Genomic DNA, 15,693 nt, shown 5'->3' with positions numbered 1-15,693 from the left:
GTTAGTAGAAATCCTGGGGTAACAGAAGAAATATTGAATTTAATTGATGAAAGGAGAAAATATAAAAATGCAGTAAATGAAGCAGGCAAAAAGGAATACAAACGTCTCAAAAATGAGATCGACAGGAAGTGCAAAATGGCTAAGCAGGGATGGCTAGAGGACAAATGTAAGTATGTAGAGGCTTTTCTCACTAGGGGTAAGATAGATACTGCCTACAGGAAAATTAAAGAGACCTTTGGAGATAAGATAACCACTTGTATGAACATCAAGAGCTCAGATGGAAACCCAGTTCTAAGCAAAGAAGGGAAAGCAGAAAGGTGGAAGGAGTATATAGAGGGTCTATACAAGGGCGATGTACTTGAAGACAATATTATGGAAATGGAAGAGGATGTAGATGAAGATGAAATGGGAGATACGATACTGCGTGAAAAGTTTGACAGAGCACTGAAAGACCTGTGTCGAAACAAGGCCCCCGGAGTAGACAACATTCCATCGGAACTACTGACGGCCTTGGGAGAGCCAGTCCTGACAAAACTCTACCATCTGGTGAGCAAGATGTATGAAACAGGTGAAATACCCTCAGACTTCAAGAAGAATATAATAATTCCAATCCCAAAGAAAGCAGGTGTTGACAGATGTGAAAATTACCGGACAATCAGTTTAATAAGCCACAGCTGCAAAATACTAACACGAATTCTTTACAGACGAATGGAAAAACTAGTAGAAGCCGACCTCGGGGAAGATCAGTTTGGATTCCGTAGAAATACTGGAACACGTGAGGCAATACTGACCTTACGACTTATCTTAGAAGAAAGATTAAGGAAAGGCAAACCTACGTTTCTAGCATTTGTAGACTTAGAGAAAGCTTTTGACAATGTTGACTGGAATACTCTCTTTCAAATTCTAAAGGTGGCAGGGGTAAAATACAGGGAGCGAAAGGCTATTTACAATTTGTACAGAAATCAGATGGCAGTTATAAGAGTCGAGGGGCATGAAAGTGAAGCAGCGGTTGGGAAGGGAGTAAGACAGGGTTGTAGCCTCTCCCCGATGTTATTCAATCTGTATATTGAGCAAGCAGTAAAGGAAACAAAAGAAAAATTCGGAGTAGGTATTAAAATCCATGGAGAAGAAATAAAAACTTTGAGGTTCGCCGATGACATTGTAATTCTGTCAGAGACAGCAAAGGACTTGGAAGAGCAGTTGAACGGAATGGATGGTGTCTTGAAGGGAGGATATAAGATGAACATCAACAAAAGCAAAACGAGGATAATGGAATGTAGTCGAATTAAGTCGGGTGATGTTGAGGGTATTAGATTAGGAAATGAGACACTTAAAGTAGTAAAGGAGTTTTGCTATTTGGGGAGCAAAATAACTGATGATGGTCGAAGTAGAGAGGATACAAAATGTAGACTGGCAATGGCAAGGAAAGCGTTTCTGAAGAAGAGAAATTTGTTGACATCGAGTATAGATTTAAGTGTCAGGAAGTCATTTCTGAAAGTATTTGTATGGAGTGTAGCCATGTATGGAAGTGAAACACGGACGGTAAATAGTTTGGACAAGAAGAGAATAGAAGCTTTCGAAATGTGGTGCTACAGAAGAATGCTCAAGATTAGATGGGTAGATCACGTAACTAATGAGGAGGTATTGAATAGGATTGGGGAGAAGAGAAGTTTGTGGCACAACTTGACTAGAAGAAGGGATCGGTTGGTAGGACATGTTCTGAGGCATCAAGGGATCACCAATTTAGTATTGGAGGGCAGCGTGGAGGGTAAAAATCGTAGGGGGAGACCAAGAGATGAATACACTAAGCAGATTCAGAAGGATGTAGGTTGCAGTAGGTACTGGGAGATGAAGAAGCTTGCACAGGATAGAGTAGCATGGAGAGCTGCATCAAACCAGTCTCAGGATTGAAGACCACAACAACAACAACAACAAGTAGTTTCTGCAAGTCAGTCTTACATTTTGCAGCAATTACTGGGCAATCTTGCTAGTTATCAGAAGTTTGTCTCAGACTTACTGAAGTATTGTGCATTCAGTAACAGTATGAAAATGTCTGTCACAAAGTGAATAGTGTGTGAAGACAAGTGAAAGAGTCACTGTTAATTTGGAAAGAAGGGTGCTTTCCTGTCTTACGAGACACAAAACACGTTAATTTTAAGAATAGGGTTGTGAAGCAGGACTTTCACGGTAATATTACAGCAGACTTTGAGACAACAAATTCCGAAATGTGCAAAATAATTTCCAAATTGAGTATTCGGTACAAACGAGAGATTAAAAAAGTGTTTCTCGAAAAGACACATATGTAATCTCTGTGTTCATTTCTTCACCCAAACATTTCTTTTCTTCTTAACTTTTTGTTCTTCATCAGGATTTTCTTTATAACGATAGTAATAATGCAAAAACTGTCAAGTTGTGAGGCGGCAGCCTATTCCAGTCCTTCCTCCTCCTATTCGCAGACTGGATTTGCATAAGAGACTTTCACTTCAGTTACTTCCTGATACAATTTTATTTGTCAACTTTCTACCAGTATTGTGTGTTGTTTGCAATAGTGGCTAGGCAGTAGTGTGTAACAATGTAGTGTAGCAGGGCTTTGAATTTCACCGCGCTACACTCATTCCCTCAGATGTAAATTATACCGTCGCAGCTGTATGAGTGCTCGACGGCAGAGAAAATATTTGTAAGAAAATGAAGGTACAAAAATTGTAACACTTTTTGTTTTCTACCTGCTACTGTCTCTTCTCAGCGAAAGCTTAATGTAACTTATTCGCTAGTCTTTGTATGATTTAGACATAAAAACTTATTCGTTAGTTTTGGTCTGATTAAGACGCAAAAACTTATTGATGTGCAGACATATAGTATTATGGAAGCTTGTATGAAATTTGGAGGATGGAAGCTGCCGTAAAATACATTGCATTCAAGATCAAGATGGTTTTAATTTGTAGGCATTAGTAATTTCTGGACAATGAAATTTACTGCAAGATTTCGGAGCAGCTACGACTTTTCACGCAGAAATGAAGCAGGAGATTGTTGGAGAACAAGATCTGGACGCCGCACGAAAGAAGACATGTTGAACTTGGTAAATGAATGAACTCTTATCTACACCATTTCCCCCTGTTAATCACATTTTGTTATTCTCTGTTCTCTTTTAAATAATTTTTGTAGTGGAAATTGGTTTGACTTTTGCTCAGAAACGCCACAAGGACCAGCCCAACATTAGCTTTTCCGAATCACGAAGTCCGATGGATTTTCTGTAATACAAAGTCCAATTTGCATTTCATTCTTTCCCTTTTTCACAGTCATTAACGATTTTAAAACCCCTTTTTATTCACTATTTCTTCCCACATTTTCAACCTTTTCTTTTCTTCTTTATTAGCCACTACATTAGGTAACCCATCCCTCTAACTTCTCATTCTCGTAGTAACTTTTTCCGTTACATACATCCGGTCTCGACCGAGGGAACTCCTTTCCCCTGAGGTGAAAACGGGAGGAACTTTTGAAAGTTCCGAAAGAGCTGCTGGACATTTCGAGTGGAGGGTCTCACACTAGTGGTCCGCACGTACAGTCAAATGCAAAGCATTCTCAGGACTATACTACTAGCTGAGCTTCTGCGAACGATGAGTGGCAGAACAGAAAACTGGAGTGTTCAATAGCCGAATAGGTGAAATGCACGCTCTGCCTCGTCGTTCGCGGCAGAGTCCTCAGTTGCCCACTTTCCATTACGGCGCTACGTGTGGTCTCCAGACACATTTCCTCAAGCGGAATATATAGCCACTCTCGTGTCTGCAAATTTGTAAACTTTGCCCTTCCCATTGGACCGGTGTCTGAAGCCCGAGAAAGTTTGTGACAAACTAGTCCGGACATGTAAATGGGGCAACACTCGTCTCCCATTTTCTTATACGCGTATCACATTGGCAGACGGATTTTATCTTTACGGTGAGAGCTAGGAAATGAACGTCCAAATCCCTGACTGGATGAGCACTTAGGCCCTCTCTGGGTGGGCTACAACAGATTGTGCAGGGTGCCTCTTCAGGGTCAGAAGGAAGGCTACCAAAATTCAGAGAGGCTTCTCGCATTTCATTTTCAATTCGTATCAGTATTCCGTTGACTGGAATACTCTCTTTCAAATTCTAAAGGTGGCAGGGGTAAAATACAGGGAGCGAAAGGCTATTTACAATTTGTACAGAAACCAGATGGCAGTTATAAGAGTCGAGGGGCATGAAAGGGAAGCAGTGGTTGGGAAGGGAGTGAGACAGGATTGTAGCCTCTCCCCAATGTTGTTCAATCTGTATATTGAGCAAGCAGTAAAGGAAACAAAAGAAACGTTTGGAGTAGGTATTAAAATCCTTGGAGAAGAAAGAAAAACTTTGAGGTTCACCGATGACATTGTAATTCTGTCAGAGACAGCAAGGGACTTGCAAGAGCAGTTGAATGGAATGGACAGTGTCTGGAAAGGAGGATATAAGATGAACATCAACAAAAGCAAAACGAGGATAATGGAATGTAGCCGAATTAAGTCGGGTGATGCTGAAGGAATTAGATTAGGAAATGAGACACTTAAAGTAGTAAAGGAGTTTTGCTATTTGGGGAGCAAAATAACTGATGATGGTTGAAGTAGAGAGGATATGAAATGTAGACTGACAATGGCAAGGAAAGCGTTTCTGAAGAAGAGAAATATGTAAACATCGAGTATAGATTTAAGTGTCAGGAAGTCGTTTCTGAAAGAATTTGTATGGAGTGTAGCCATGTATGGAAGTGAAACATGGACGATAACCAGTTTGGACAAGAAGAGAATAGAAGCTTTCGAAATTTGGTGCTACAGAAGAATGCTGAAGATTAGATGGGTAGATCACATAACTAATGAGGAGGTATTGAATAGAATTGGGGAGAAGAGGAGTTTGTGGCACAACTTGACAAAAAGAAGGGACCGATTGGTAGGACACGTTGTGAGGCATCAAGGGATCACAAATTTAGTATTGGCGGGCAGCGTGGAGGGTAAAAATCATAGAGGGAGACCAAGAGATGAATACATTAAGCAAATTCAGAAGGATGTAGGTTGCATTAAGTATTGGAAGATGAAGAAGCTTGCACAGGATAGGGTAGCATGGAGAGCTGCATCAAACCAGTCTCAGGACTGAAGACCACAACAACAACAACAACAACAACAACAATGTATCAGGGCACCATCTCAACTGTAACTATCCAGCATCATGCTGGTAGCAACATTAACCATTCATTTTCTTAACATTGTGTAGTGGTTAATAAAAAAGAAAGAGAAAAGAAAATGTTGAAAATGTGGGAAGAAATGGTGACTAAAAAGGGGGTTTTAAAATCGTTAATGACCGTGAAAAAGGGAAAGAATGAAATGCAAATCAGACTTCGTATTACAGAAAAGTTATCGGACTTCGTGATTCGGAAAAGCTATTTTTGTGGTGGTCCTTTTGGCGTTTCTGAGCAAAAGTCAAACCAATTTCCACTATAAAAATTATTTGAAGGAGAACAGAGAATAACAAAATGTGATTAACAGGGAGAAAGAGCGTAGATAAGAGTTCATCCTTTACCACGTCTTCTCTCGTGCGGCGTCCAGGTCTTGTTCTCCAAAAATCTCCTGCTTCATTTCTGCGTGAAAAGTCTTAGCTGCTCCGAAATTTTGCAATAAATTTCGTTATCCAGGAATTACTAAAGTATACAAATTAAATCCATTTGATATTGAATGCAATGTATTTTACATTGCTGCTTCCATCCTCCGAAATTTCATACTAGCTTCCACAATACGTCTGCACATCAATAAGTTTTTTCGTCTTAATCCGACCAAAACTAGCTAATAAGTAAGTTAAGCTTCTGCTCTCCAGAGACAAAAGTGGATAGATAACAAAAAGAGTTACAAATTTAGTACCTTCATTTTCTTATATATTTTCTCTGCCGTGGAGCGATCATATCGCTGCGACGGTATAATTTATATCTGAGGGAATGAGTGTAGCGCGGCGAAATTCAAAGTCCCGCTACAACTGTTCTATTTTAATGTAACCTCATTGTTAAATTATTTTAAAACCTTGATGTTTGGGTGTCATGAGTAATTTTTACATTCTGTTTGGATAAATAATACTTCACCAGATCAAACTCTATCATTCAGCAACCACTAAAATAAATTATTCTATTGTAATGTTCAGGTCCTCCAACCATAAGCAACAAGGTGAGGCCCCCGACGAGTTCAGGAACTTATCAAATAACGTTTCCCGATGTGCGTGGCAGTCGATTTGTCAAACAACCTATTAGCTTCATTGAAGTAATCTATCATTTTACTCGTTTTGGGGTGACTGATTTAGCACCATTCAAATCTGCACGCCCACGGGACACTCGATAAGCGAGAGGTCGTGTTCACAGCACACCCAGTTTCTGGCAATGTGCTCAGATTTTTAAGCACGGCACCGTAACCTTCCACTCGCATATCTGACAGTGCTACTCTTCTGCGCGTACTCGCGAGTTCACAAAAGTAACTTGCCCGAGCAACTCACAGCTGTGAACTTGGACCAGTTTTCATTCTAATGCGAACAGCTCAGCAAGTCTTCAAAAAAGTTAATTGTAGAATTTACTCACAATAGGATACACACATTTAGGAGTCCTCATTCGAGTTGGCAAGATATTGGACATGTGACAAATGGAGAGAGACGCTGCTACCATTTTAACAGGTCGGTAGGCTACCGTACATATAAAAATGGGAATCTCTGAAAGAGAGACAGTGTACTTGTCTCGAAACCCTGTCTCGTAGGTTTACATATCGCATATTTGTGGAAGGCTGTGCGAGCTTTCTGCTGTCACCAGCGTGTACATTTTATATCTTTTAAGGATCGTGAGAGACGAGTACATGCACAGAGACACGTAGAAAGCCATCCACCCAAAGTTCAATACGAGTGAACGGCAAATGTATCCTCCACCGTGCACTGCTAAGTAGCTCACACAGTGTGTCACTGTAGCTGCAGTTGTAAATGTGGATCCGTGCGAGTGTTGGCCCAGAACTGTGGCCACAGATGAGACCACTGAGAAAGTGCAAAACACTGTTATCTGTCAGTAGTGACATACAAATGTGTGGAACTGCCGATATGTGTGTACTAGAACAAAGATTACAGCACATATGTTAATGTTCTCTGCCACATTTTTCTGGCTGTATGCAAAGGCTGACCTCAGGAGCCACACAGGGATTTCAATACAGTTTCCATTATTAGACAGATCAATTTGTGGAGAAAGTTCTCGTACACAATTAATTACCGCTACGACAGACGAGTCCTCCAATCTCTGCCACTTAGTGCCACTCTTCTAGGCTGGGGCGAGTCACTAGTTTTACACGCAGAATTAAATAAGAGAAAGATAACTCATTTACTGAACTCTAAATGAAATCAATCACAACCACGAAGTTCTCAGGAATGTGCGGACTGTTTCGTAAAGATCATCAGAAGCAAAATGAGGGTCATCACAGGGGGTGGGTGCACCATAGGAGGTGGAGCCATCTGACAGTTCCAGGAATCCTGTTGTTAAAAATACAGTAGCTGGAAAATACCACGATACTCTTGTGGACCAACTGGATGAGAAGATGTGTTAGGAGGATGCCGTGAGGGGGGGAGGGAAGTCTTTGGAATGGCATCGGACCACAAAGTTGCTTTGGCAACGGAAAAGCTGAAAGGTGCAAAGTACAATTTGTCAGAACACACTTCCTCTCGAGCAGATTAGGCGCTGTAACGGTACTTTGACTACCGCGCCTCCGCCAGTGCAAAGATATGATTTATGATCGCGAATGCAGAAGAGCGCTGCGCCAGCGACAGATTTTTGTAAGTAATTTATTTTGTTGTTTTTGTTTTTTTCTTTTTTCTTTTGCGTAGGTGCTTGTTTAACAACTAATTCATTACTCTCTTGTCTTCATACGTTCAAGACGTGTATTTTTCGGCGCTGTGTTAAACAATGATTTTAAGTGGAAATTAAAACTATATTACGAAATGAAGTTATTTCAGTAGTGATTCGCAATGGTTATCACAAAATTTATAAATTAATCCTGACAGTGACAACTTCAAGAAATTTTAATCTGACAGAGAACAAAAGGACCAGCGAAGAAGAAAAAAAAAAAAAAAAGACATCCTACAATAAAATTAAGAAATATTCCAGGCGCAGCCACAAAGACTATATTATAATAGATACTACGTTTCTGACAGAATTATAAGGTAAATTTCAACTTATTTCTGATGCTGTTTCCTTACAGTCGCTTTTTGTAGTGTTGCCGACTCGGTCTGCCATTCACGGTCAAATTACAGCACTATCTCAATCAGTAATACAAAGTCCGCCTTATCCGTAACTTATTCCATCAAAATTCAAAACCCAGTCAGATTTTAAATTTTATATTTTACGGCAGAACCCCGAGGAAAGGAAACACTACAGCGCTTCCGAGTTCCGCATGTAAATTAGGTCGGGAAGTAGAGTTCGATCGAGAGTTTAGGGCAACTGCATACAGGTGTCTCGCAGGCTGCTCCGGGGTCCAAAATCTAGCCAGTGCAGAAATGTGGACTTACTGCGTCTTTCTGAAAGGAGGCTCCACCAAACTACGTAATCTCATTTATTGCCGAACTCGTCGATTCACCTCGGCCTCGGGACAGATGTGTACACTTTTCAAAGTAACTAGTTTTTTAAATGCTCTGGCACTCCTTACTTACGTTTGTGAAGTTACCCTTAGGATAGTCCCCTTCCCCACTCTCCCTCCAACTTATCTAAGCTTAAGTTCACCAACAAATGAGATGAAGAGACAAGGTAAGCTGAAGCAGCCTGTGTAGCAGAGGACACACGGAGTACCGCTAGCATGTCTCCCACTCCCATCCCGTTCCAGACAGTACGCAGGTACCAAGATTTCATTACCCCGCCGTACTGGGTCCGAATTCTCCGAGGTCGGCACCGTCGTCGCTACGAGAAGAAAAACTCTGTTCCTCGGCTTATTTCAGAACACGAGCTCTCCGACTTCCGTCAGTAATACTGTCCACAGTGCACGGTGTGTGTCTTCAAATGTCTACCACTGCACTTTGTACATCGCTTCTGGCACATTTCCACACCGAATAAAAGAAGGCCGTGGCAAATTGCCCATCTGCTATTTTAATCTTGTCTATGTTCCAATAATTAAACGTGAGTGATTTTGAGCACCGTGCACACTTCCTCAGGATCTTTCCAGTAAGTCCAAGTCTGCCACCAGACTTCCCCGTGGCTCGACTTACCCGGTCATTCTGCCTTACCTCACTCCTTACGTTAACTCCCAGATACTCCGAGGTCGAGAGGGATTCCGGTAATCGACTGCCGATTGTGCGGCGAGCGATATCCGATCCGTACATTTACGTAGGTGCACAGCACCACATTTACCAAAGCATCAGATGTCAATATTTGCGACTTGCACCGATCGTCTGCATTTCTTAACACATGTCAGCTACACAGGGGCACACGTGTAGTCCACTATATATACAGTGGACACTACATCAAGGTACGCTACAGGCTCTCTCTTTTTCTAACGGTGTCACTCCGTCGTGATATAATTTTGACAATATTTAGAACACATGCAAAATCTACTTTACGTGTGATGCATACGCTAAGACGAAAGACGACACATTGCCAAACTACCTATTGTGTTTAAGGTATTTGTTTTAGTAGAGTAAGTACAATTAATACCTTGAAGAGCTAAGGATCCTAACTTACAAACTGTAACACTTTTTTCTTTCATTATTCACACCCTTTTTATTATTAGTTACATAATCACCTGTACTTTTCGTATTTCACTAATTGCAATCAATTTCAGAGCCAAAAGGTTTCATCTCCAGGGACACACTGTGGTAAGTGATGTATTACACATGTGAAAATATATCTCTTAACAGTGAGGGAGCATCTATCCATCACCCCACACAGTTGCTATGTGGCTACCTGATGGCGATAATTGCCACCTTCCACACATCAGGTATGTCGAGTGTTTACACGTCCATTGCCACATTATAAATCAGATAGTTGTGCTTTTGCTTTGACTGCAATTAGTGTGGCAATAAATACAATTGATTGTTGGACAAAAGAAAAAAAAAAAAAAAAAAAAAGAACCGCCGAGGTCACAACTCTTGCGTCACTACGGAAGCAGAGACGTGGTAGATGGTGATTCTGCTGTTAGGGGAAGTGTGGAACACTCAAAAATAAATATAGCAAACTAAATAAATTTAACATTCACCAGTAGCTGCTACAGAGTTTAACACACGCTATTATCGAGGCAGTTAGCAGAAATTGCTCGACAAAGCTGAGGTGTCATTCGACTTTCAGAGGTTTCTCTGCATTTAATAACACTATTGAACATGCTGTCTTACAGTGGATGGAAAATAATGTACAATAACACATGTGGATGATAAAACAACTAGAAGGTAGGAATTATAACACACAGTTGGAAAGGACAAAATAATTCTGGATAAGGCCACGGGTCTCGGTATCTTAGAAGTAACAAGTTTATTATTATCAATATTGGCATTTTTATTATTATAAAGTCTCAATAGCATTAATAACATTGTATTTACCAATGATGTATTATAAATTGCAGTAAAAGCCTCAGTCAATAAAAATAATGACTAAATTAAAATACAGGGCTCTAACCATCCTATACACAAATTTGGTTGTTTGTGCAACCTTTCCTACATCATTTAAAATGAAGCTGTCCCATTCCTTCAAAACTTTTTATCTAAAAATTATTTAACAATGCATAATGTAAAATTTTAACTCTATAACACCACACCACCCAAGTTCTTTAATTTTATTGTACTAAAATTTGATTATTTTCATTGCACAATTTTAATTTCAATGTACTCTGGAGTCAAATATGAGATTGTACTTCATATGTAGATAGAAATTGCTGCTTGCACTTCCTGATGCTTTATACAATGGCCTGTGCATTTAGCTCCACAAACGACACCAATAATATTCTTGTCTCCTGTCTCTGATGAATCTTTATTTATATGGTTGCACCTGATAATTTCAACATTCCTTTTATTTTTGGCACTATCAAATAATAATATGGAATAAAATCACTTTCATCTATCTCAACCATTTACAACCCACAAATGCATCTTATAATAACCAGTCAAACCAAAATTTGTAACATACACGATCAGTCAATGTGAAAAATATTATTCTTTCTTCACAGGAAATACTCTTTATAGTAAATTAGAAACTATATCATATTAAAAACAGAAGATAAAATAAATGCATTTCTAAATATTTATAATTTGATAAGTTCATATATAAAAATTTTCTTTTAAAAATATTACACATATAATCATGGTACCACATAATATCTTTGAAGATTTTTCTATCCGATTGACTTCTGTTTGGCAAGAAATTGAGGGCATCAAAAGAACCTCATTTGCTTTGTTATTAAATGCACGAAGAAATGCCACAGTAAAATGCCTACTATTAAAAGATAAATTCCTGCTCAGTCTCAGTGAAGAACTTCCACTGCCATACAAGACATTCATCATAAAAATTCACTCACATAAAACACTTATTAGTGGTGGGACAAGCCCACGTTCTGTGGTGGGACTATGAAAAAAGAAATCCAACATCCTCGCCGATGCCGGGCGTTTCACAGGTGCAAATGCTACAGTGCATTTTGCAACTGCACTCTTCCCGATACTTAAATTGCTAAATAAGGGTTACAGAGGGTCAGTTTCTGTAGTAAAAGTATCGAGTAGTGTTTGTGTCGATGTTTTTTTGACTAAAGCGAACACCGTCCAAATGTAGTTTGCCTAAAACCAAAAGAGAAAGAAAACAAACAAAATTCAGTTTAAAATGCTTTATTCTCATCCAAGGGATAAAAAAAGAAAAAGCAAATGTGGTAGTCATAGTGAGTATTCATGCTGCATACACACACATGCACACACAACAAACAGTGAACATCACGCTTATCTACAAAATGCCTGTCTGTTCACTCTTTGAGACAAAAATTGTCAAAACATCTCATTACTACAGACAATTGACATTACGCAAATAGTGTTACAAATGTAGCCGACAGTGGTGCCTCTTGTGTGGAAAAGGAGACTTTAGTAGAGCACATGCATTTTCCTTCAACCACAGGATGCAAGTAACTGTTAAATTTTTTTTTATTTCATGCACAGTCACCATTAGAATTAAGACTGATATACATTCACAATATATACACAGAAGAACGTCGACCTGCACTCACAATTGTGCGTTTCAACAAAAATTACAGCATATTCTGAACCCAAGGACTGAACTTCAGGTGGTTAATGTATCAATCTGTCATAATTTGTACACAGCAGCTCCCAGTGGTCGTTTCTGTTATCAGTTGTACAGCTGAGAAGCAAAGATAACTGACATAGTAAAACAACAGATTGCACATATTGCACAGGTTTTTCTTCCACATATTAACATTTGACTAATTGTGAACAGCCAATGACAGAAACAGACCTGTGTGAACTCTGACATATGACAGGATAGCATTTCACCTAAAGACCACGCTTCAGGGCTCAAAACGTGTCTAGTTTTAATAAAATCCTTTGTGTGGCTGAAAGTGAATGCTTTTACTTACTATTTTATGCCATTATATTTATTTCCCAAGGCACAATTAACGGTATCAGATTACGAGACATATTCAGTTTTAATAGGATCGATATGAGGATGGAAAGAAGGAAAAAAAGGAAAAAAAAAAAAAAAAAAAAGAAATGTTTATCATAGTCACAATGTGGAGGTCGTAGAAGACTGAGTAAGAGCTCACACTGAATGGAGAAATCGGTTAGGGCCTGTTTGAGGCAACTGTCCTCAGAGTTGTATTAAATAATTTAGGGAAAAATCACAGAGAACCTAGACGTGGTTTGCCGGCCGGTGTGGCCATGCGGTTCTAGGCGCTTCAGTCTGGAACCGCTTGACCGATACGGTCGCAGGTTCGAATCCTGCCTCGGGCATGGATGTGTGTGATGTCCTTAGGTTAGTTAGGTTTAATTAGTTCTAAGTTCTAGGTGACTAATGACCACAGATGTTAAGTCCTATAGTGCTCAGAGCCATTTGAACCATTTTTTTCTAGACGTGGATTACTGTACCGCGATCCAAATGCCACCGACCCTCCGGGACACGAGTGGACCAAAATAACCACTCACACTCCCTCACCAGCATGAGGTGCGTCTCGAAAGGGCATTGTTAGTAAGCCTCATTTCATCCAGAGGTGTATGTAGAGAGAAAATGACAAGGGTCAGATGAAGTCACTTTGTGTCAGAAGTCAGTCAGCCCGTCCTAAAGGATCACAGTCTCAGCTACACTGTATTTTATTACGATTTCCTTAGATAACGAGGTCACCCGTATTGCCCACAGGTAGAACCAAACTCCTGTCAAAACAGTAGGTACACGAGTAATTGTACCCACTGCCCAGTTTGTGTCTGCCCTGCACGCCATTCCATTACAACAGTAGTTAGCATTGGCAACGATTACCACGTCTGCTATTGCGACCACCAGAGCCACGGAACACAACTACCACTGCCAGCTGTGTCCACAGCCCACTAGACATCCGCGCTGCTCGTTCTGGCACTACGTTTTGCACTTCTTGTTGTATGGGAACTATTGACCCTACTATGCCGTCCATCTGCTTTGATACAAAACAGTGGCAGACACAAACCACTCTCAGAAATCCACACGATACATAAAATATACCGGGTGATCAAAAAGTCAGTATAAATTTGAAAACTGAATAAATCACGGAAAAATGTAGATAGAGAGGTAAAAATTGACAAACATGCTTGGAATGACATGGGGTTTTATTAGACCCACAAAAATACAAAAGTTCAAAAAATGTCCGACAGATGGCGCTTCATCTGATCAGAGTAGCAATAATTAGCATAACAAAGTAAGACAAAGCAAAGATTATGTTCTTTACAGGAAATGGTCAATATGTCCACCATCATTCCTCAACAATAGCTGTAGTCGAGGAATAATGTTGTAAACAGCACTGTAAAACATGCCCGGAGTTATGGTGAGGCATTGCCGTCGGATGTTGTCTTTCAGCATCCCTAGAGATGTTGGTCGATCACGATACACTTGCGACTTCAGGTAACCCCAAAGCCAATAATTGCACGGACCGAGGTGTGGGGACCTGGGAGGCCAAGCATGACGAAAGTGGCGGCTGAGCACACGATCGTCACCAAACGCCACGCACAAGAGATCTTTCACGCGTCTAGCAATATGGGGTGGAGCGCCATCCTGCATAAACATCGTACGTTCCAGCAGGTGTTTATCGGCCAGGCTGGGGATGATGCGATTCTGTAACATATCGTCGTACCTCTCACCTGTCACGGTAGCAATTACAAAACCAGAATCACGCATTTCCTCGAAGAAAAAAGGCCCGGTAACCGTAGATGTGGGAATTCCAACCAATACATTCTTGTCGTTCAATGGAGTTTCCACAACAGTTCTAGGATTTTCGGTAGCCCAAATTCTGCAGTTGTGGGTGTTGACAGACCTCGGAGTGTGAAATGAGCTTCGTCGGTCCACAACACGTTACTCAACCAATCGTCATCTTCCGCCATCTTTTGAAACGCCCACACCGCAAATGCCCTCTGCTTCACTAAATCGCCGGTAACAGCCGATGGATTTTGTATGGATAGCATCGGAGGGTACACCTCAGTGCCAACCAAACTGTAGTGTATGGAATGCCGGTGCGACGTGCGACTGCACGAGCGCTGACTTCCCCGTGCATAGACGAACCCACTACAGTCTCCATTTCTTCCTGAACTGTCTCAGCAGCATTACGCCTTGTGCTCGGTCGGCCACTACGGAGTCTATCATCTAAACAACCCGTGGCTTAGAACATCGAAATCATTCTCGCCACAGCTGCATTTGTCAACGGACCTTTACCCGTTCGAATCCCCTTCCTATGGCGATAGGATCGTAACGCTGAACTAGCACATTCCCCATTCTGATAATACAGCTTCACTAAAAGCGCCTTTTCAGGTAACATCAACATGCTGTGACTGCTGTCGCATCTGATTCTGTCTCTCATTACAGCTCCTTTTATACACGATTGTCATGTGCAGTCACTGACGTTTTGCTGTCCAGCGCCATCTGTCAGACATTTTGTGAACTTTGTTCTTTTTATTTTTCATTTTTTTATTTGGTTCTAATAAAACCCCATGTGATTCCAAGCATGTGTGTCAATTTTTACCCCTCTATCTACATTATTCCATGGCTTATTAAGTTTTCAAATTTATACTGACTTTTTGATCACCCGTTAAATTTGACACAGTGCCCCACTGCAGACTAAGGTCTGAGTGCACACATTAGGTACCAAGATATACGAGTCACTCTAAGACTTCTCTGGTAAGAGAAGCCAGCTACGACACAATCATGAATACAAACAGTGATCCTGGTGCTGTACTTTTTTTAATTCCAGTTTTTGATCACAATACAAAGTCCTTTGGCGATGATCGGTTTCGGTCGGTAATGACCATTTTCAGATCTGTTCTACACCATGTGAAAATGGTTATTACTGACTGAAAGCGATCATCGTTGAAGGATTTTATGTTGTGATCAAAGAATAGAGAAAAAAAATTATCATTTGATAACCCGGTACATCATCCTCGGCGACGAGTGTTCGTCAGAGATGAGTATATTGTCATGAAAGGGGGCGGGGAGGGGGGGGGACGG

General features: G+C 40.6%; 1 protein-coding gene across 2 annotated transcripts in view; it reads right to left on the bottom strand.

Moving 5' to 3' along the window:
- The window catches only part of LOC126215353 (glycerol-3-phosphate dehydrogenase [NAD(+)], cytoplasmic), a 109,086-nt gene that overhangs the window by 31,711 nt on the left and 61,682 nt on the right, over positions 1–15,693 (bottom strand). The window contains exon 9 of one of the 2 annotated variants that reach the window (XM_049942041.1): positions 10,499–11,789. The exons of the other annotated variant lie outside the window; for it this stretch is intronic. Within the exon in view, the coding sequence (XP_049797998.1) occupies positions 11,759–11,789 (31 nt within the window). The 3' untranslated portion in view covers positions 10,499–11,758. Of the gene's footprint in view, positions 1–10,498; positions 11,790–15,693 lie in introns of those variants that run through there. 2 annotated transcript variants of the gene reach the window in all.

This window comes from Schistocerca nitens, chromosome 12, assembly GCF_023898315.1.
Source record: "Schistocerca nitens isolate TAMUIC-IGC-003100 chromosome 12, iqSchNite1.1, whole genome shotgun sequence".
Taxonomy (NCBI): domain Eukaryota; kingdom Metazoa; phylum Arthropoda; class Insecta; order Orthoptera; family Acrididae; genus Schistocerca; species Schistocerca nitens.
This window is presented reverse-complemented; position numbering and strand designations above follow the sequence as displayed.